The sequence below is a fragment of the Bacillus rossius genome, chromosome 3 (assembly GCF_032445375.1).
Source record: "Bacillus rossius redtenbacheri isolate Brsri chromosome 3, Brsri_v3, whole genome shotgun sequence".
In the NCBI taxonomy this organism is placed as follows: domain Eukaryota; kingdom Metazoa; phylum Arthropoda; class Insecta; order Phasmatodea; family Bacillidae; genus Bacillus; species Bacillus rossius.
Genome location: NC_086332.1, coordinates 77,838,233 through 77,861,513, shown reverse-complemented (window position 1 = coordinate 77,861,513; position 23,281 = coordinate 77,838,233). Strand labels below are relative to the sequence as shown.

General features: G+C 35.9%; 1 protein-coding gene across 1 annotated transcript in view; it reads right to left on the bottom strand.

Annotated features, from left to right (window-relative positions):
* The window catches only part of LOC134530941 (uncharacterized), a 43,839-nt gene that overhangs the window by 14,595 nt on the left and 5,963 nt on the right, over positions 1-23,281 (bottom strand). The window contains exons 2-5 of the mRNA XM_063366273.1: positions 21,419-21,588; positions 15,509-16,794; positions 12,330-12,520; positions 10,380-10,530 (exon numbers count right to left, since the gene is read on the bottom strand). Of these exons, the coding sequence (XP_063222343.1) occupies positions 10,380-10,530; positions 12,330-12,520; positions 15,509-16,794; positions 21,419-21,485 (1,695 nt within the window). The 5' untranslated portion in view covers positions 21,486-21,588. The remainder of the gene's footprint in view (positions 1-10,379; positions 10,531-12,329; positions 12,521-15,508; positions 16,795-21,418; positions 21,589-23,281) is intronic.

Here is a 23,281-nt window from a genome sequence, read left to right as displayed (position 1 = left end):
GAGCCACCGACTGAGACTTTACTGCTTTTGGCACGTGGACAGAGCCTGGTGGAAAAATCTGTCAAAAGTTAATGGTAGAGAGAAACAGGCCGAAGTCTACAAACTCTTGCGAACATTGTTGCAAGAACGGGACCCTGCTGCATTTGAAATGATGCTCCCTGCTGTAATAAACCAAATGAATAGAGATTTAGACACAGCTGATTTTGGGGCATATTTCAGTGAGAACTACGTAAAAAATGTTCAGTCATGGGCATATTGTTTCAGGTTGAATAGTGGCATCAATACAAACATACATATAGAACGCTCGCAGAATGGATGCCTTTCAGTCAGGAGGCCGTTCCGGGAAGAGAACAACTCAAACAAAATATAGTGCCACAGAAAAGACTGTTTCCTACAAAACGAAGATAAGTGAGTCATTGTGCTGGAATCGTGAAACCAAATGAAACAGAAATTCAAGACATCGCAATATCATTACTGCAAAACAACTAACATTTATATTTAACTTGAAGTGTCAAACTTAACTTGTATCAGTTAAATAATTGTAATATGTTCAGTGGTATGTTAGTATTTCTCATATTATTAATTCACTTTGTTAAGCATTTACAGTGAATTAATCTTATTCAGTATTATACTTATTATTTGAAGGACGAAATATCTCAAATTACAACTATCCATTTGTTTAGGATAACCAGTAAGCTTCATTTTGGTGCACATAGTTGAATAATATTTTGTTTATGATTGAAGCCACGTGTTTAGTGGGTGGCATTTACATGTATAACTAATATTATATATTTACTTCAAATTTTTATATTTCATTAATTTTACAATTATTTTTTTATTTATTTTGTGCTTATAAGTGACAAAATAGGTTTAAAGGTTTTTGTAAATAATTTGTTTTTTGTTAGGGTGTAAAGTCTGCGTTAATTGGTGCAAATAAAATTACATAATTATGCTAGTCATTCTCAGTATAGTTTAAAGTATAAACTTTCTTTTAAAGTAATGTAAATATTATTTAATTTTTTAAAAACAACTTTAGAAAACAATATGCTTTATAACGTTTTTTCACTACATTGGTCAGTGTTTGACGAACCTAAGTAAACTAAATTGAAAAGACTACGGTAATTACATTTCATATGCAAGTTGTTCTCAGTATTGTTTAAAGTTTCAACTTTCTTTTAAAGTACTGTTTTAAACATCATTCAATTTATTGAAATAAAACTTTAGATAACAATATGCTTTATAACGTTTTTTCACCACACTGGTCGGTGTTTGACGAAGCTTAGTAAACTAAATTGAAAAAGTATAGCGTTAGATCCTGCATTAACATCATTGCGCTCGCTGAACTCCGAGCACGCTGCCGGCCCCGGAACGAGCGTGAGCAGTGCGGCATTTGCAGGAAGTAGCGCTGCTGCCGCACGGACAGAGTCCTTAGCAGGTATAAGAAATGATCAGGACTGGTGACAAAATGCACCCTTTCCCCCCCCCCCCCCCTCACTCTTTCTCTCTTGACGGCACCAGTTGATTCCCCTCCCAGCGGACACACTTCCTTTCTTAACTTTTTTTTTTCACGGCTTCACATACCTTCCCTTCGTGGACATGAACGGCGCCCGTCTTTGTATCAGGCCATTACATTCGCGATTAAATCAAAAAATGTTATAGATACAAAAAATTCCATAGAGACACTTTATATTCGTAATTTAATTTGCTATAACTTTTATTAAATACGTTTTTTCACTATAGTGCACCGTTTTCAAGTTACGGTGTGAAATTGAAGACTGTTTGGAAGGTCCAGAATCTAACTTCACTTTAATTTTTTTTATTCGGTTATAACGAGTACTCGTTGCAAGAATTTTTTCCGCCATCGTCAGCTCTCGTAGTAACGAGGTTTCACTGTACTTATTTAATTAACGGAAATACGAAGTTGTCGGACGTGTACATTTTTCTTCTTTTAAAGAAGTTTTTAAACGTTATTACCTTTATCTATTCGTTTGCATCGTCACGATGTAACATTTACAAGAATGTAGAAAGCGCCAGTTGGTATCGTTCGTGTTTGGTTATGTTGCGTCCCGTAGTCGAATATCGTAATCTCGCCAATTCCTGCAACGCGCGCTCTCTGTCATCTGCCGAGTTAACTACATTTGATGGCCCACATTTTTTCGTGGCAAGTGTGTACTACGACATGTTAGTTCACATCACAGATTCAAGTGGTTTGTGTTCGCGTCACAGTTTTGGTTTTTCTATTTAAAGTTGAAGGAAGATTTTTGTTGCACGACTTATTAATTTAAATTGTTTGGTGTGCTCATTTAAACATCACTTTTTAAATAAACCTACTTTCCATGAATGGGTTTTGTTTTCATAAATAACTAGAGGTGGGACGATACCACAGTTTCGATACTCGATTCTGTATTGTTTTTTCAGTTCGATACTTTCGATACTCCAGGAAAACAATTATTACAAATGACATAAATTAGTTTTAAACTATATAAATTCCCTCTTTATTACAAAAATTCAAACTGCAAACAAGTTTAAAGATTTGAGTATAAAAATCAATATAAAAAATAAAAGCAAAATACAAACTATGTATCTCCAAGAGAGTTAACCCTTTATTTTCCAGTACACTTTTTTTTACCGCGAACAAATGTAAATAAAGATAGCGCTCTCTTAAATAAAATTTCCGCAAACAATGATAGTTCGCGCTGGTGGTGCCAATTATTTTTACTATTGCGACGGATTGCGAGTGGAGTCAATTAATGTGAGTTTTGTGTGCTCAATATTTCTACAATTTTTCTTCTTCAAATTTCCTGTGAATTCAATGTCAGAAGTGTTACGTACAAAAAACGTAACTTCTTGAACACAAAACAAAAACAACTTAACCTTACTTTACTGTTTGTTTACTATTGGCAAGTTGCAGTAACAACTTATATCATTATAATTTATTCTGATGTAAGCCTATTGGTTATCATAATTACGGCTAATAAGCTGTTCTAGTACATTAGAACCCCTGTCATACACTTTTCAACAGAGGGCACAAAAATGGTGTATGATGCGGGAAAGTGTATGAAAAGGGAATGGCAATATAAAATATTTTTTCAATATAGCATACTAGCACAATGTCAGATTTAACTTAAATACATAATGTGTAAATAATTGCATTAGAAACAGTGGCCTTACAAAATGTTAAGAAGTCCTTTCTTGGAATGAGGGAAAAGTCACCAAGCCTAAATTAGAAATTAAAAAAATTAGGCTCTTGTAAAGAGAAAATCAGAAATTTTTGCTTGTTTGTTTCATTTTACAAACAACTTTATGCAACAGAACAATTTTCAATAAAATTTCAACTTGAGAAACGTAAAATACAAAACAATCCGATCTTAAGAAAACAATAACAAACGGGTATATTCAGTTCAAAGATTAATGAATGCACAAAATATGAGATCCGTGCCTTGGTAAAGCACGTGCACCATTTTCATAATCATTGCTAGTTTGCGCCACTAGTCTCGCTTGATGCTGGCCATAGATGCTATTAGCGAAGTGTACAGTATTCCTTATACTATCCATATCTATGGTGCGATAAAGTTATTTTCTTACGTTTGCAAAGGTAAACAATGAACGTTTTTCAAAATAAAAAGCATTAAAACATAGTTTATCAGGAGGAATATAACAAAAAAATTTGTAAATTTTAGGACTTTTCCGCTTCGTAAAAACGTATGAAACAGGAAATTAATGATTTTATAAGTGTATGTTCCGGGAAAGTAAACCATTGTAAATATAGTACTTTCGGCGAGACCAAAATTAATCGGCGTATGACACGGGGAAATGTATGAAACGAGGTTCTACTGTATTTGTATTTTGTACGATGGCGACTCAAAACTTAATTCAATACAAATGAACAAGCATTCCGGTATCGAAAAAATGTATCGAACTTACAGTTTCGATACTTGATACTTTGCGATACCGTCAAGTATCAAAGGTATCGAAGTATCGAAAATCCCATCACTATAAATAACTTTATCTAACAAAAAAAATTTTTTCTTGCATAATCGTCACACCCCTACTTTTCAAACTTGATTTTAGAATAAAATTATGAGAGAAAACACTGTGTCGCACCCCTACTTTTCAAACTTGATTTTAGAATAAAATTATGCGAGAAAACACTGTATTAATTTTTTTAAAAATAAATGCGGGTGCCAGTGCAAAAATCGGAGCATATTAATACAGCAAGGTACTAATTATGCCAAGTTTGAAATAAACTATTCCCAAACTTATATCATTATGAATATCTATAATTCCCACTAAAATCATTTAAACAGCTCGGAACATAGTGACACTGATTACCAAACACTAACTTGGTTCAGCTCAAAACAAAATGACAATATGCTTGCAATAATGTTAAAGTTAACCAAAAAAATCAATACCTGCAACCTAATTTATTTTGTACCTGTCTGTATTGAGTAAGTGAAGTCACAAATATCTCATCTAGGTCAGATCCAAGAGCGAACAAAATGGGACTCTTTACTATGGTATCTCCTAGATGTATACTGAGATAGAAGCACAAAGTTATTTTGTAAAATGGTGGCAATACATAAATATGTAGCAAACAAAAATTCAAATGTAATAATCAGAATTATCACATTTACTATGAGAATTTGAAAATCAGGATGATAATAGTTGACAAATACATTAACATTTTCATACATGAATTCTTTTTACATACCTTTTGGTTTCTACAGCATGGAGTATAACTTAAAAATAGCTTTTTAGTATTTTAGTAGTACGTATTCATCTGTTTATCATACAAATGTGAGCTCGACTTGAAAAGTGTTCTCTAAATGATGGTTCCGGAAACGCAGTAGTTGGTGTGTTAGTTTTCTGACCCTACATGACAATTAATAGTAGTAAAATAATCACCAATCTTCTATCCTTACACAGTACAACCTAAGTTCACAGAGTTTCCTTAAGTAGCTATAGGAATAACTATCCATCAGATATTTAAAATAGTCCATTTTGAAAATAAGCTCTTGTCGATACAGCACTGATGGGTATCACAATTGAAACCACTTTAAGTCGGTCTGTCAATTGAAAATCATTTCAAATGAAGGATCCCTCAGCATCCAACTCTGACAAGAATATTTCACTTCAATGTCCAGCTGCACAATAATTGTATAAAATCAATATTCAATTATTCTAAATAATAATTTTTCGTTTAATGTGTACTACTGACAATATTAATACTTTCAATTAAGACTTAATAATCACATTTGTTTCAGTTGGTCAAAAGTGTACTGAAAATGTTCTAAAATGCAAATTTTTCTATAAACAAAATTTTTTTTTGTCAATTCTTAAAAGAAAAGATTTCAAAACAAATTAATGGCCTTTAATTATACACAGTAAATTAAAGAGAAAATATATAGTCATGGAATAACAAATTTTGTTGATAAAAATGATATTACTCTATGAACCAAGTTCATTCAAATTATATATCATAGCTTTTAAAACTTAAGTCTACACAGTTATACATGTTCAGGAAGTAAACAATTTTTTTTTGTCACAAATTTTCCCTGAAGTGCTACACAATCATTCTGAGAGTACTGTAGCTGGGAGCAAACATACATTTCTTTAATAGTTCTAAAGTAGAGGTGGGACGATACCACCCTTTCGATACTCAATTCTGTATTGTTTTTTCAGTTTGATACTTTCGATACTCCAGGCAAAAATATTTTCCCATTAAGTAACAATTATTACAAATAACATAAATTAGTTTTAAACGATATAAATTCCCTCTATTGAAAAAATACAAACTGCAAACAACTTTAAAGACTTGAGTATAATGTGTTCATCATGATAGTGACTGAAACCCTATGAAAAGGTGGGCAGTTTACAGTCAGAAATGGCCCTCAGTGAATCATTTTGAAGTTATGGTGTTTTAATCCATTAAGAAAAGGCAATCACAACATTAGGGAAAAAAGAAAATTAAGGAATGTTACTAGTTGGATGTGCAGTTTGTTTTCTGGATTGCCAAAGGGAGCAAAAATTTGTGATAGCTGTAGAATAGAAATTACAACATTACAAACTGCTGCTGCTGCTTCTTCTACTCACCAGGATAACGAATCAAGTTCAGATTCTGATAAAGATCCCAGTTTTTCTGCATCCTCAGAGGTGATTGGTTCATTAAATATTTCACTACAAGGGCTAGGAGAATCTCCTATTAATAGGAAAAAATTCAAATCAAAAAGTTATGCAACCAGAAAAATTAAAACAATTGACTCCACAATCAAAAGGAAACTTTTTGAGTTGCCAGATAATTTCTCTGAGGATGATGTTGAAGATTTAGAGGAATCAGTTTTGCAAAACCTCAAAGCCAATTTCTTGAGTTCAACTAGTAGGAGCAAGAAGTTAATGATATTAACCTGTTTACTACCAAATTGGGGAGTTAGAAAAATAATGTGAGAGTTTGATGCGCCAAACTACATGGTAGGACAATCAAAAAAACTCTTTGCTGAAAAAGGAATGTTAGAAAGTCCTAACCCCAAACCAGGCAAACACCTCTCAGAAGATGTAGTTGAAGCTGTCCATATATTTTATGAAAATGATGAAGTCAGTAGAGCGATGCCTGGTGTTAAAGACTGCATAATAGTCACTGAACCTAATAAATATAAATCAAAAATATCAAAAAGACTTACTTTGTGCAATCTGAAAGAGGGATACACTTTATTCAAGGAGAAATTTCCAAATATTAAAATAGGTTTTTCAAAATTTGCGGAGCTTCGTCCAAAGCATTGTATTTTAGCGGGTTCTAGTGGGACACATGCAGTGTATGTATGTACAATCCATCAAAATGTCAAATTGATAATTAAAAATGCAAGATATGTGATTTAACAAATGGAGAATTCAAAACCTACAAACATTGCCTACCAAAAATGGTACGCAATCCACCAACAATAGATTGCAATATTGGACAATGTACATATTGTCCTGGAACTGCAGCAATACGGACCGTCCTTGAGAAGTCATTTGAAGAGCACCTGATACGAAAGATCACATTTCGGCAGTGGATTTCAGTTGACCGTTGCAATTTAAAGACACTGCAGAAATCATCAGCAGATTTCATAGATTTACTCTGCGACAAGCTGTCACTCTTAGTCCGCCACAACTTTATTGCAAAACAACAGACCTCTTTCATGAATCACTTAAAGGAAAATTTAAAAGAATCTGAATTTGCCATCACACTCGACTTTTCAGAAAACTACAGTATGGTTGTACAAGATGAAGCCCAGACTTACCACTGGACTAAGGGACATGCCACAGTTCACCTGTTTGTGATATATTATAAAGGAGAAAAAAGAATTGAACATTTGAACTACGTTGTAATTTCTTTCTGCCTAGAGCACAATACAGTTGCTGTTTACACATTTCAAAGAAATTTGATTGCTTTTTTGATTACAAAATTTAAAAACGTTCCTCATAAGTTCTTTTACTTTTCAGATGGGTCTGCTGCCCAATATAAAAATAAGAAAAATTTCATCAATTTGTGTTTTCACAAGCAAGACTTCAACATATCAGCTGAATGGCATTTTTCAGCCACAGCTCACGGTAAAGGGCCTTGCGTGTTTACTTTTATTCGATTGAGCGCTATAAGTCGATAAGACCGTGTTAAAGTGAGATATATCAATATTTCGTCAACTAGCTCGTTGCTGTCCACAAAAAACTACAATTTCCAAACAGAATAACGAAAACTGCTTACGCTCGATACATTCCTATGTTATGTTCGCGCTAAAGAATCGACTGGTTTTTGTTTACGTGGCAATTACGAGACCTCTGTCTGACCGGGTTAGGTTCAGGTTCATGTTGCTAGGTAGGTAAGGTGCAAAGAGAAAGTTCGAAGTTTGAGAACTTAAATGCGAGCAATGTGAAGTTGAAACATGCTCTCCAACTACAACAGTTGCCTACTGGACGTGCAAGAACGATTCGTCGATTTAATATATTTATTCGGTTAGTAGTATTTAGTCGAATGTCGAGAGTCTTGCGGTGCTGTTATTCTGTGATTATTTAGTCTAGTCGTAGATCTGCTTGTTTACTGTTTGCTTTGTCGACTGCGTGTAGTCCGCGAAGGTTTAATGTAATGTTACAAAATAAAACGTTTAGAATGGTGGTTACAATTTACGACCGCGAGAAAGAATTCTCGCATGAAGTATTGTAACGTGCGCATTGAGTGGGCCAGGAAGGATAAGTGGCAGCGCTTCCCACAAAAAGAATAAAGCGTTCGCACAAGCTGCAAAACAATCTGAAGCAGCAAATACGTCAGGTGTTTAACGTCAGATTTCACTCACAGACGTAATTTCCCGCACGAAAAAGGCTAAAGAAGACAAACAAGAATTTGTTATGTCAACAGATTGTGCTGTCATGGAAGCCAATATTCCTTTAGAGAAACTTGATCATCCTAAATCAAATACATTGAAGGTAGGCCTACTTTTAAAAACATCCATTGATTTACAAACTTCATGATTTTTTATTATTGTTTTCACAGAAACTTGAAACTACACAAATTTGTAAAAAAAAAATTAAATTCCAGTCAATGAGCATAACATTTCAATACACAAGAACTGAAGTGCTTTCTGTACCTAAATAAAACTGAATAAAACAATTCTCATAATATTTTTAACAATTCTGGTTTTAAATTCCTGAAATTCTATCCAAATGGAAATGCCATAGGCCTAACTATATAACATTCCTGACTTTTCCCAGGTGCTGGTGATTTAAGTAATTATTAAATTATTGTTTTTTCTGCATGACTTCAATAAAACTAAAAATTTTAAAGATCACAAATTACCTGAGTTTTTAAAAATAAATTAAAAAAAGCATTAAAAAGAAAAAATATCTAAAAGCGATGAAAATTTTACCGAAATTAGTTTTAAAAATGACGAAAAATACACCGAATTCAACAAAAAAAATTGACGAAATCTGCCACTCATTTTCACCGCAAACAGGTGGCTCTAGCTATACTGCAGTTGTATATGACAAGAACTGGTGGCTAGCTTATGTTATGGAGAAAAACGAAGAAATTGATGAAGTGAAAGTAACATTTCTCCACCCTGCTGGACCATCATTCTTTTCTTATCCAGGGAAACCAGATGTATTATGGATTCCTCTCACAGATGTGTTATGTACAGTAAATTCTGTGACACCAACTGGAAGAATTTATGTGCTATCTGAAAATGACACTTTAAAACCAATGAGGAATTTTTCAAGTACTGTAATTGAAAATTGCAATCAAACATGTGAGTGCTAATTTCCTTTCTTCAATTTATTTCTCATTTTAAATTATTGTGCAGGGGAATCTTGCATATATTGTACTTCAGCATAAAGTATTTCTCATTTTAAATTAAATTCCCTGTAAAATTTAATTAAAAAAATTGTTCAGTTTAAGATACTTTCAGTGTACAGAATATAATTATCTGATTTTTTTTTTATTTTACAAAATTTTACTGTATTCTGTGTTATGCTTTCCTTTGCTGCCAACATTTAACCTGAGGTTTGACAAAAAGGGCCTTTGTTTTCAATTAATTTTACTATGAACCCATTAACTCTCCACTTTGAAACTTTGTAGACAATTTAATATTCGTACAAAAATTTGTATAGAATTAAAAAAAATAAAATAAAAAATGCACTTTTTCCAAAATTTTAAATTTAAATTTTAAAATTTATTTTGTAAATTATTTTTTTCTAGACATTGTGTTACATATCACATGAAAGGCCATACCAAATGCTGCAAAATGACACCTGTCTCACCTTTCTAACTTAATTTGGAGAAGAGTTATGGTAATTTTAAAATATGCCTGTCGTGCGATTTTGAGTGTTTTTTCGAAAATTTACAAAGCAATATTTTCAAAACGGATGGATATACTATCATTCTAAAATTTTATATTTTTGTTAGTCTGTATGGAGGTAACATCTGTGCAAAATTTCATCAAAACCTGAGATGTGAGGTAAAATGTGTGTGTTGATTTAACATGGAATGACACTCACGTCACAGATTCAAGTCGCTTACGTTCGTGACACAGATTTTGTTTTTCTATTTAAAGTTGAAGAAAGGTTTTTGTTAATGAATTATTAATATAAATTGTTAGGAGTGCTCTTGCATAGTACACCTTTTTCTTTTTAAAATAAATATACTTTTCATTAATGGGTTTTTTTATGAATAACTTTACCTAACAAAAAAAAATTTTTATCGCATAAATGTTGCACCCCTACTTTTCAAACTTGATTTTAGTATAAAATGTGTGACGATTATGCGATAAAACACGGTACTAACATTCTATAATCAGCAAAATCTCTACTCTGGCAGGGCAGTGATCCTGAAAGTGTTGCATGTAAGACAGACTCACTTGGAGAAAGTGGTGCCCATCCTTGGCACTGGTTGTGGTGACAGCATCGTCAGGATTGGTCTGGGGCGGGTCCACGGGCAGGACCACCTCTGGTGCGGCAGGCTGTAGGTCCGGCACGCTCTCCACGGACACTTGCTGCTGCAGCACGGGCCTGCGCAGACACACAACCACGTCAGACACCCCCCCACATCATTCTGTGGGCCCCGTTGCTAGAAGTCATGATACCCCCCCAACCCTTTTTTTCCTAACAGAGATAAAAGAGTTTTTTTCTTTATGCATATTGTTTTAGTTATATATTTTTTAACCTTATCACAATTATTTTTAAAACAAATTAAAACTAGTTTTAAGTCAGTGTTTCGATTGTAGACGTAAATTGATTTTGAATAATGGCAAATAAATTAGTGTAGGTGTTCTGCACTGTCAACATTCAGACACGTTCTGTACACACAGCATATTCCGAATAATATTACTCCGGTGTAATATTTCATCGGTAACTATATTTAGGCCTTTGTGTTTAATTGTTTTCTATGATTTATTTGATATTGTCTACTTTTTTGTTTTAATTTTTATTCCTTCGCAGGCCCCCTAGACCCATGGGCCCAGTTGCCATAGCAACGGTAGCACCGGCCATGTGGGGGGCCCTGAACCACGTCACGTCACCTGCCAGGGACACAGCTGGAGCACATGAAGATACATTGACATGTGAAATTCCATGGAACAGAGGCAAGCTTTAGCAGTCTCACTTGAAACACAGATTTGTTTAAATCATTTTTTTTTTAAATATTTATACCTACAAAATTTTTTTTTAAAAACTTTGAGTGCCACAGTACATTTTTGTAGTCAGTGCAAAAATATTTGGTATTAATCACCACATCAATTATATGTTATCACCTATACCAAAACAACACAGTTACATTTTTGATTCAACATGGGTTTTTACACTTGGCTATTATATAAAGTAAAAAACCTTCAGAACTGATAGCCTTACATCAAAAGTATACACTAATAACATATTACATAAATTACCTAATAAACAGCTTCATCAATCTGCCTTTCCAACCTCGCGCCATGATGGTGGGATAAACTAGCACAATCCTAAACTGAACATACATCTCTATTCAGAAAGTTGCTCCCCCATAAAAAAAAACTCTCATAGAATATAATTTCATAGTTTAGCCTGTGTCCAAAACATACTGTCTCCATTTCTGGGGTTCCAACATTCAACAATACCAAACCCCATTATTACAGCTACTAATCCATCTGTTTAGATGTCAAAGTCTTTCAGCTCCTTAACATACTAAGAATAAGTAATGCTATATCCCAACATAAAAAAAGATTAGTATTGTAAAGACCAACAATTTTATACTTTATGCATATAAAAGAGTAATAAATTTTAATATAGGCTTTAAGTGTATTGTAAAGAGTTCACTGTGATAAATAATCATTTTAAGTTTATGTCCATAATAAAACTGATTCTACATTTAAACTAATGAGAACGTCTGGTGCCTCCCTCATCGTCGCACGTGTGTCTCGTCTCGTGTGTATGTGTGTGTACGTACATGTATATATATGAAGTATGTTTATGGTAAACAAAAACCTTCACGTAATGTATGGAACCCTCTCTGCAACATCACAATTTTGGAACTTACGGACAAACCAAAATTTCAATCAACTTCCCCGAGCACAATATTTCTAATTATAGTTTTAACTTTATTCCTGTGATCAGTTTAAGAATTGGGAACAAGATTATAAAATCCAAATTACATTTATTTACTTCTGTTTTTCTATTAGAAGTAGTAGTATTTTCATTGTCAGTAACACTTCTACAATCATGGAAGTGTACCTATTACAATTATTTAATTTAAGAAGACATCTCATAGACAACAGCAGACATCCTGCAGGAAACATACGAGCACTTGACGCCAACAGGAACGGGCAGCGCGTACTCACTTCTCCACTTCAACAGGGATGACGGTGACCTTGCCCTGCGGGCACGGCTGGTCCTGTGGGCGGCGCGAGACCGGCACGGCCACCGACAGCTGTGCGCGGAACTCCGGCCTGAGGTGGCGCAGCACGGGCAGCGCAGGGCTGCTGCTGGTGACACGGACAGGCACCTCCGCATCCAGCGCATCCTCCGACACCTGACAACCATCAATCACTACATTTATCCCCATAGCACTCTTTCATATTTATTATGTTTTAGTAACTAACTCAGCTTGCGAGATCAAACCTCAATGATAAAGTTTAAGTCTGACAACAAGCCAAGAGTTTGGAACAGCTAAGGAAAGAAAGGAAACCCATCCTCCTCTGCTCCGGAACAGAACCTGGATCACCTCGTGGGAGTGGGAGAATGAATGAACCAACCAACATACCAGCCAACCAACCAACATACCAGCCAACCAACCAACAAACCAACATACCAACCAACCACCAACCAGAGCATCCCCTGCCTGAAGACCAGTCTCTGCAGATCATCAGCTTCATGTTCACAGAAGAGCGACTGAGAAACACCACCACTTTCCAATGCTTCACTAACACTTCATGGGTAGCTAATCCAGAAACTATTAATTTCCTAGATCCACAGATCTGACTGCTTCTTAGTGCTATCATACCTGAGCATTATGCAATTTTTTCCTTCTATTTTACATTTTTACAGCAAGGTTATTAAAGATAAATGCATACAAGTCAAGACAACTGATAGGAAATCAGCCATGGACAGAAGAAACACCAGCATTTGCCTTGAAAGACTTCAAAGAAGCAATATCACAAAGGCTGGAGGAGGACTGGGAACTGGGTCCTTTCCAAAATGCAAGTTTAAAAATTTATCTATGACCCTCCTTGCTCTGTATCACAGACTGCTAAAACAACTTCATAAAAAACAATGTGACTAGTATACATCTAGTCATTTTCGGAGGACATCCCATTGAAACAAAGGAAAAGTTGTAAGCTGCCCATGATTGCTAAAACATCAGTCATATTTAGGGACCAGATTATATGGTGGATTGGGATAAAACCAAACAAACACCGAAAAACATGTTAATACAACATAAACATTGAAATGCAAGTTAACACATCATTTAGCACCGAAATGTAACTAAAATCATCAATCAGAAATTTCACAAAACTTTAATCAAATCACAAAAATATAATATTTAATCAATGTAAATTCATTGAATGTAATTTATTTAGCATAAATTTTGTACCAGAATGTATAACCTAAATGGAATGGAAAAAAATTAATATAAATTGTTTACTCTTGCACCACTTACATTAGAAACATATTTTAAAATTAATGACATGTCGCAAGCACACAAAAATTAGCCGATTTATACATTTTTTTTCTGAGTAGTTGTTCTAGACATGCATATTACAAATTATTTTACTGTATTAGTGCATCAGGTGTCAAACAAAATTAAAATATTTTGGTAAAATAGGTATTAAGAAATATTTTTGTTTTGTACTTGTTTAATAATACTCATTTTTTAAATGAATAAAGACAACATATAAAAATTACATAATATCACCGAAATTTCCAGTTTTAAAAATAAAATTGTCCTAAAAAATAAAACCATAAAATCTCATCCTTAGTCATACAGCGAGAATCACAGGTTCATTCCAATGCCCTGGAACAACTAATTGGTGAGCACAGAGTTAGCACCCAAGTGGTTCCAGGTACACTGTAACCTAAAAGCTCTGTGCATGAGTGTTAAGAAGTGATGGGTCAAATCCAAATTTCCTTGAATCCCAAAGAGTATCTGAAATATACCCCTTGAATCCGAATCTAGATCTCAAGGGCCGAAAATAAAATACTGCACCAGAAATGAAAAACATTAACTATGGTGTTGAAACACTCTACACTTTAAATGTTTGTTTCACAAACTAAGTTTCCAGAATTGTTACATATTGTAATTTTATTTATAAATAATAAAAATATACCATCTTGGGGAATGGTAACATGATAGGTACCATGGAAATAAATTGACCTAATCAAACTTCAGAGGTTGAATTTTTTACTTTATTTGCTCTAATATTTCCCATCAAAACATTTCCTTGAATATTAAATCCTTTAAACACTAAGGATATGATGATATTTGAGGCCCATTTCTAGTGTCAAGTTAAACTTTATCAAATAAATAGATCTTGTTCCTCTATGCAATCAGAAAAACAGTTTAGGGTATGTACCAAAGTTTCTCTGAAAATGTTGCATGTAATAAAATTACTGCAACATCCAAACCTGTTAAAACTGGACTAGGTGTGTACCAGGAAACTTAAGTTTAAAAGTGTTATATAAGCTTGCATCTCTTTTCATAGCCAAACGTGTTCAAGGCATCTCTTAAAATGAAACTAAAACTATCTGAGCAACTCTTCAGCCTAAAAAATGCCTCAAACGAAACAATGTAGCTTTTACTTGTTTAAGATGATCACCTATTTATACCAAAAAAGAACGCAACTCACCAATTCTCTCATGTTGAATGCGACCTTTCATTATGCAAGATATTGGCACAGTGCCCATGCCTGTCAACACGTCTGAAAATATGCTCCGACGAAAACGAAGCATGACCATTAAATGCTCAAGTTTAAACAGACACAACATGCACAACACATGAATCAATGGGTTTCATTGTAAGAGGTACTAGCTGATCTCATAACCTTATCAAAATTTATTCCAGTATAAAAAATTGCTTCTACAATATTTACATATGAAAAATTTTCCTCAGTGTATGTTTACTTACTAACAGAACATCACAGGCTTGATTTCCAAACCCCTAAAATAGAGGCTATTCAAGAGATCACACATACCTAGTTGGTGAAACATTGCATGGTACTGCAACTTAAGTAAAACATAAGTGTTTGTAAAACTGGCCAACAATTCCAATTACAGAATGTAAAACAAACATATTGCAGAATAAAATATCTATCTTAAAGATGAAAACCTTCTAGCTTCTAAAAGTAACTTATTGCTGTCAAATAAATACTGTATGAAAAAAATATTTTACATGCCATTCTTGCAATAGGCTGTCTACATTCCACACAATATTTATTTATAAAATATGGAAGATGATTTAAAACTAACAGTGTTTGTGGGGAAAATGAAGTTTGAGTAGCTGAAGCAAGACTGTGGAGTTTACCTGGTCGTCAGGGTCTCTGAGCAGCCCCTTCGTGCGGATGAAGAACCCCTGAGCCAGGGCTCCGGGCCCATACAGGCGCTCCACTCTCTGCTGGATGAACGACTTGCAGGTGTTCACACTGTTCGACAAACTGCCGGCGTCATCCCGCACACACTGGTTTGGCATTGACGCACTCGCCTGTATCGTGGCACCATTTGCAGACACGGCCGTCACGTAGCTCTTGGTCTGCGACGTGAACTCCACCACTCTCACGGCCCCTGGCGAGCGCTTCAGCGGGGACGCCAGTGGTGCGCCTAGGGAGTTTTTCCAGTCGGTCTTCGACGTATCTGGAGAGTACTTTGCAGACTCCTCGTGGCTTCTCTGAGTGATGGGAGAACGAGTCGGTTCTTCTGCTCTGGTCCTGTCGAAACAGGACTCGCTGCTTATCGCCGAGAAAGAACTAGATGACAGCATTGATGACATGAAATGTTTCGAGGATTCTCTTATAGAAGCTACTGTATCAGACAATGATTCACGAGGAATAGGGTCTTTACTTAGCCTACGACCATCATCTATTAATTTGCCGTGGGTTATTTCAGGAGAACCATTCTTCACATAACCATCGGTAGTTATAACAGTACTTTTGTCACCCATGTCTTTTACTTTGATGCTAGAATCCAAACTAATAATTGAGTCAAATGTTTCAACACCATTTACAAAATTATCCTCGCTTTTATTTTGTTTTAATTTATCATTGAGCAAAAGAGGCTTTTGAGGTTCTATAAATCCATCTGACACAGAGCTTGGAGTGCCCACTGCAAACCTAGTGATGCTCTTCGTTGGAGGCACGAGATAGTTGCCACACACAGAATGCACAGTGAACCCCTCGCTGCTGTCGCTGCCCTGTCGCAGCGGACTCACTTCCCTACTCGCGATCAAACCCAACCTCCCGGGGCTCTGGTCTCGAGACCTGAATCCTTCGCGCAACTTGCTGTCGTACGTTGTTATCCCACTGTAACCACTTATGGAGCAGGCCAAACCAAGGTACGACGGTTTCTTCGCTGCTAACGTGGTACCGTTTGTTAGTTTCTCATAGTTTCCATCCGCATTTTCACTCTTGCCGTTCACCACAGCCGGGCAGCTAGCTGGTGACGTGGTCTTCTCGAACAGCCTGGCCGTTCTCTTCACGTACTCTGGGGTGGACGCCCCGCCCTGCGCAGGCTTGCTGGGACAGTCTGCTTCAGGGGTCCTGGTCGACAGGGACACACTCCTGAGAGTGCGTTCAGAAGCAGAGTCCTCGTTGCACTCTGCAACAACCACACAGTTTTATACTCTCATGTTTCAGTCTCTGAAACCCCCACAGAACACTTCTGACCCACCTCAACACATTTCAACACTTTCCCTTCATTGTGAACTACTAACAGTGTGATATGAATTCTGCAGGTTCCCAACTGGGTACAGCACTGTAATGACCACCCAAACTACATATTACCGAGATATGAAACCAATTTTTTTTTGGTATAAATAATGAATATAAACCATTCCTCTTAAAAGGTAAAGAAACACAATTTTCTATTTGCAATACCTGCAACATCATCTCTATTGAATTTTCAAACTAAGGCCAAATGTAGAGGGGTTTCAAGTAAATACTTCTTCACAAAAGTTTATGATAGCCTATACGACTTACAAACATACTTGAAAAATGAAATAAAGCTCATTTAATAAATACTTAATTGAGTGCATTTAGAATGTTCGTTTTTTTATAAAAAAATCTGAATAAAATTGTTTTAAATCGAAGTTATTTCATTACTATGGTTTTATTTGATAATGATAAATTACAGACTTTTAGCTGTGATAGTTGTGTGTTGACGCATAACTATTTGTTTTGGGCACTAGGTTACATTTGAAACAGTCTACCATGGTAAGGGGTGTATAGGTATGTTGGCCAACACTATTTTTAAATTAAACTGTTAAAATCAATTAATATGAAAAAAATATTTTTATTTAAATGTAAAAAATTATTCAGCATATAGTTGTGTAACAAATACTAAAACGATAGTTGTTTAGAAGAAATTTTTAACGTTATGGAAATTATTTGTCACTTGATTTGATTAGTTATTTCCTAGTTATTAGTTATGCCAATTTTTGTGTGTATTTGAAATCCTCCTGGAATGTTCTAGAGAAGCACTTGTGCAGTTCAGCCATTCATCTGTGAAATGGTGAGCTGATAGGCTGCATGCTGGTGTTCAGCAACTGGAATAATGCTGAGAATAAAGAAACGTGGAGAATTTTACAGTTGCCATAGCCCTTGTATGACATTTTATCAGCAGAGTAGCAAAATTAACAAAAAAATTTTATTTGGACCCAAGACTTCTCCAACCACGGAGAAACCCATCCAATAATCTATACCCAGAAACAGGCGTCCCTGGCCCTACCCAGTGATGGTTTAACTGCTAACTGCTTGAATAATACTTTTTTCAACGAAAGTAAATTTGTTTGGTACAACAGTTTAATCATCTTTTATTTTTTGTTCAAAGACATTTCCCTAAATGCAACTGTGAAGTTTCTTGTGCCTGTATTGCAGTTATTTCCAATAAAAACATTTGTACGAGTAATGTTAGGGTGATTTTTTTTCTCTGTAGGTACAGACTACACCTACATTGTTTCAGCTAAAACTCAATAGTAGAAAATTTATTTATTTTCCCGGTTTGACTTTGTAGAGGAACTTGTATTGCAAATTTGGGTCATTAGATAAACTGTTAACTCAGTTTTAAAACACATGAATATGACACTTGCTCTGATATCAATTTCTGGAAATATATTATGAATTTTGGTCTTTAATGGCTAGCAAAAGCTTTTCAGAAAATTATATATGTATATTTTTTTAATGCTGTACATATCATTAGAACCTGACAGCATTATTTTTGTTTTGAAACATTATGTATGTGACATGCAAATACTTGTTTCATCACAACTGTGTACTTTTCATGGCTCTGCTCATGGCGTGAAGTACACCGAGAGCAGGTGCCAGACACTTGCTTAGTCTGTAGCGTGTGTGCAGCCAAATTCACACAATGTCAATATTGGGTTTCGCAGTCATGGCATGCACAAGGCCATTCTACCCACCTCCGAGTGTTTGAATGATCACCTTTGGCTCTGCAACTGTGTCACTAATGCAACTAGTCTTTTACAAAGTGTGTATGCCACATATGTTCAAATGCACATACATAAATGTAATGCATACAATATCTGGCCCTAGACACAAGACCAGGTTCCAACAATACAAAACTTGTGCCTGCACCCAGGAAGGTTACTTAAAACCATAATGCACAACCTGTTTTTTTTTATTTTTTTTTTTTTAAATACTTCTGGAACAGTAACTTAGAAAATTTATTGTAACCCGTCTTCACATATGCTCAAACCAGACCTCAAAAACTTGTGATTTTGGGTATGACATTTTTATTTTTATTTGTAAACTAGATTTGTATTCAAACTTCAAAATTATTTTAATTTTTAATTCTTTTTGGCTTTTGCTATTTTCTTAAGGTCAAGTAGCCGTAAAGTTTTAATATGGTGCGGCCGGGATGAGCAGTAATGGGTAGGGTGCCACGAGGTGGATCAGCGGTATTCTTGGAATGTCCAGGCTTTCAGCTGACCATCTCAGTCTCTGTGGCCTTGAGCAAGGTCGTACTGCGTGCGAGGTGTGGGGTAGGGACTGCAGGCAGTTCAACTGTGCTTCACGCCGTCGAGTCTGGGCGGTGATGCCTAGTGGGCTCCGCATCACTTGTGAAGGCGCAGTGGCCACGACGGAACAGAAAGCAGTGTGTACGTGACGAGCAATTGAAGGGTTCTGGAGTTCTCTGCAGCTGAAACCATCAAAAATGAATTGAGTAAATTCCTTTTTGGTTAGTCTGGAGCTCTCAGAAGCTGAAATCATCAAAAAAATGAATTAAGTAAATTCATTTTGGTTAGTATTTAAGGAGGCCATGGGTTGAGGGAGTCATCGATGGGCATTTGGTGTGTGTCAGATGACCCTGAACAGGTCATCAAATCATGTAGTATAGTTATTTTTTAAAATGATGTATCCCATGTGACCACCATGGAATTTTTGTATCCCTGCCACCGTTAAAGCATAATTGTGTCAAAGTTTTTAAGGAGAAATGTTTGGTCGTAAATCTCATTCTTGACAATTTTTAAACTAAATGTACTGCTATCATTAATTTTTACTTCCCCAGCAAGTTCAGTACGATTATTTGGCGACGTGTTAGGGCTAGTACACTACTTGGTTGCTTTTTTTGTTATTATAATTAACTAAAAAAAATTAAAACTTTTTTTTTTTAAATATGGCTATGATTTAATTTCATGGAGCTATTTTATAGAAAGTTTTAAATTTTTAAAAGTTGATTTAAAAGTAACAGTTTTCTTCTGTAACACTTAACTTCCAGCTGTTATTTACATAGCTTATAATTCCCTGTTCACTGAATGAGTATTGATTTATTTAGATGGAATCAATTTCCAAAAGATCCCAGTATTCTCTCGAATTCCTTTCTCTGAGCTGCGAGGTGTTAGTTAACTTCTCTAGTGCCTTGGCAAGATCATTCTCATTAGAAATCAGGATGGTGGGGGGATTTGTATGAGGTTTAGCTCCTCCTATACACTTTGGTATTGTTGTATTGTTCTCCAGATAGTTTAAACCCTTATGAAAAGCATTTCAGAATACACTGAGGGCAGATGAGTAGTTTTGTTTGTGTAATCCTTTTTTAAACTAATTTCAGTAGATCCAAAAATGCTGAAATGTGTATAATCAGAATAAACTTTAGTACTGAAATGTTGAGTAAAGATTCTTGAAAGCACTCTAGGGCCCTGCATTACAACTTATCTTCCTTTTCTCACCATATTATTATGGTCAATACTCAAATTTCGTAGTCATATACACAACAAGAAGACTGCGCACCAGTTCAGATACCACGCTAGAAGCACCAGCGAGTGTCGCACTTGTCATTCAACCTCACTACACAAATACATGTCTGACTAGGCAGGCCACCTCAAGGATAGAAAACAGCTGTTATTACAAAATAAAGAATTGAAATAATTTCCTTATAAAACAAGAACAAGAGCAAAAAGATCCAGTGCAACAAATCCAACACAAACTATATATACATAAATAAAAAGTACACAGATGTATTAGTTCATTCTTTACTGTCACACAATATAATCGTTAGCAAATCATCCAACACTACTCATGCTAGGTGCTTGAAAACTAAAACATAATGCTGCAATGCATTTTACTCTGGACAAAATTGCATACAGAAATTACTACTACAATAATTTTTCAAGCTACTCAAAAAACTACCTATACTGTAATCCTTTAACAACACATGTCTGCTCAACCATTCCCCAACAAAGGCATTCAAATGAGTGACAATTTCCAAAGTATTGCATGAAGCTAGAAATACCTTTCTGCATGTGCAGCATTTCAGAAATCAACTGCAAGATTCCACAAAATCAAGTAACCCTTCTTTCAGAGACACAAAGACAGACACACGTTCAAAGAAGGTCAAGGAACCTGAACCCTAAACCATAGTCATGTTTATCAACCCTGCAGAGAGGCAGTTAACCAACAATACAGCATACTTGCCCAGGCAGCACAATATGGTTCTTCAAAAAAATTTATATAACATTGCAGAAACTGTTTCTCTAACCCTGTAGAAACATTTCTCCAACATTGCAGAAACTTTTTTCTAGTATTACTGAAACATGTCATTATCAAATGTTTCAGTACACTAATGTTACATTTGTAAATGTCTTGAAACATTCTGGGCTGCATGGGTGTGATGACAGAAGCGAGAGTAGCTCCATGCACAGACAGCAAGCATCAGCAAGCCTAACAGAGAAGGAAGACAACAGGAAGACGGGAAGGAGAGAGGGTACCTGAGGCCTCGCTGGCCGTCACCTCCACATCCAGGGAGCAGCTGCCGATGGACTCTAGGGACGCCATGCCGTGCCGCAGGGCGTCGGGGGAGAGGGAGGGTGTTGAGCGGCCCGGCGGGAGCCTCAGAGAGTCGGGTCGCAGGGGGCAGCCCACCTTGCCTGCGTCTCCGCTGCGTAACCAGCGACAACAAACATGCCGTGAGCAGGCTCCAAGCCTCGCCAAGCGCCTAAGTTACACACCGCCAAGCTCGAGCTTATCTACAGCTTCGCTCCCACTGGCAGCTAAATAAAACTGAAAAAAAAAAACACATCCTAATAACCAATGATGAGTGTGTTAAACCATGCAGTAGAGTGTCAGGCACACCTTTGAATTCATGGACTATCTCAGCTGCCTGCGCAGGGAGTGGTTTTCCAACCCACTAGGCAAATGCTGCTGATATTACTGTATCTACCCCTTCACAGAGCTAACGGCTGTCAAATAAAAATAAAATACCAGCACTTTGTGATACACCTATCCCTCACTTAGCACAACTAATTTGTTCCTAAAAATGCTCACGTTATTCGAAATCGAATATTCTGAAGAATTAGTTTTTATAAATAAGCTAATTTATTTAATTTGTTCCAAAATTGTGTAGGAAAATATAATTTACATAATATAAATGTGTAGAATAACATTACTATAAATATGTCACACCATTAATCTTTGTGCCTCTCATCGCACTTTGTATGACAAATACGAGACTGCGTAACGGGAGATACGGGTTATGTACTTTATCGTCAGACGGCTGGCTGAATTTCCCGCCTGGGCGTGACCAACCTACGTCGCGTATCTTTCCAAACCATCCTTTACTGACAGTGAAACCGATATTACTGTCCAGATTATTACATTTTATTTTTCAAAAATTAAAGTGCTTATTCGCGTATCACCACCTGGTTCACACCAATCCTGTCAGGCCAATTATTATTATTTTCATTGCAACATTCATTTAAAAACCTTTTCGACGTGAATCATCTGTTCATTTCTGTTTTGGTATCTAATGTCAAATATATTCCCGCTAGTACACCAACAGCATCAGACATATAAACTTTTGATAAGAGTCCTTATTTCGTACAATTGTGCGCACAATTGTCTTGCTTAAAACTAAAGTGCGACCAACATAAGCGTGGCTTTCATGACAATCTGCATGCCGTAATACTTCTAGTTTTGTCTCAAATACTTGAACATGATGCATTATGAGTGATCAAGCACGTACTGTTACAGGCAGCTGAATGGGCAGACCTTGCTTTTGTTTTAACAAATTTCCTGCCACTGGCTAGACTGAGTTCACGGCCCGGTTTGTGGCCAGTCGACAACGGTACGGCACGGCAGCATACGTGTGGATGTAAAAACATTTGGTCCTTTTCACTCCATAGCCTCAATTTAACTTGCCATAGCTGATGTTTGTACAACAGCCGACAGCGTAGACAGACCTGCACGTGCATCTCTTCCCCCCTTGTTTGGCTAACTGTATCCATGGCACATCTGTTGTTTACAGCAGTTGAAACAGACTTTGTAGCGTCGTGCTCAACTTTTTTTTTCTGTCGAGATTTCGTGCTAACTGAAATTTACAGACGTGCTATTCAAGACTGGGGCAGTAAAATTCACATCACGCTAAATGAATCCGCGCAATCTGAAGACGTGCTAAGTGAGGCATAGGTGTAAAAACATTTTATGGAGGTTTGAATTAGAAACTTAAAAAAAGGGATCAATTCCATATATTCTCAGCAAAGCTAAATTTACCAACCAAAACTATTACATTTGTATAACTTAAAAAAAAAAAAAAACGGAATATCTTGGGATAGGACTAAACTGAAATTATAACT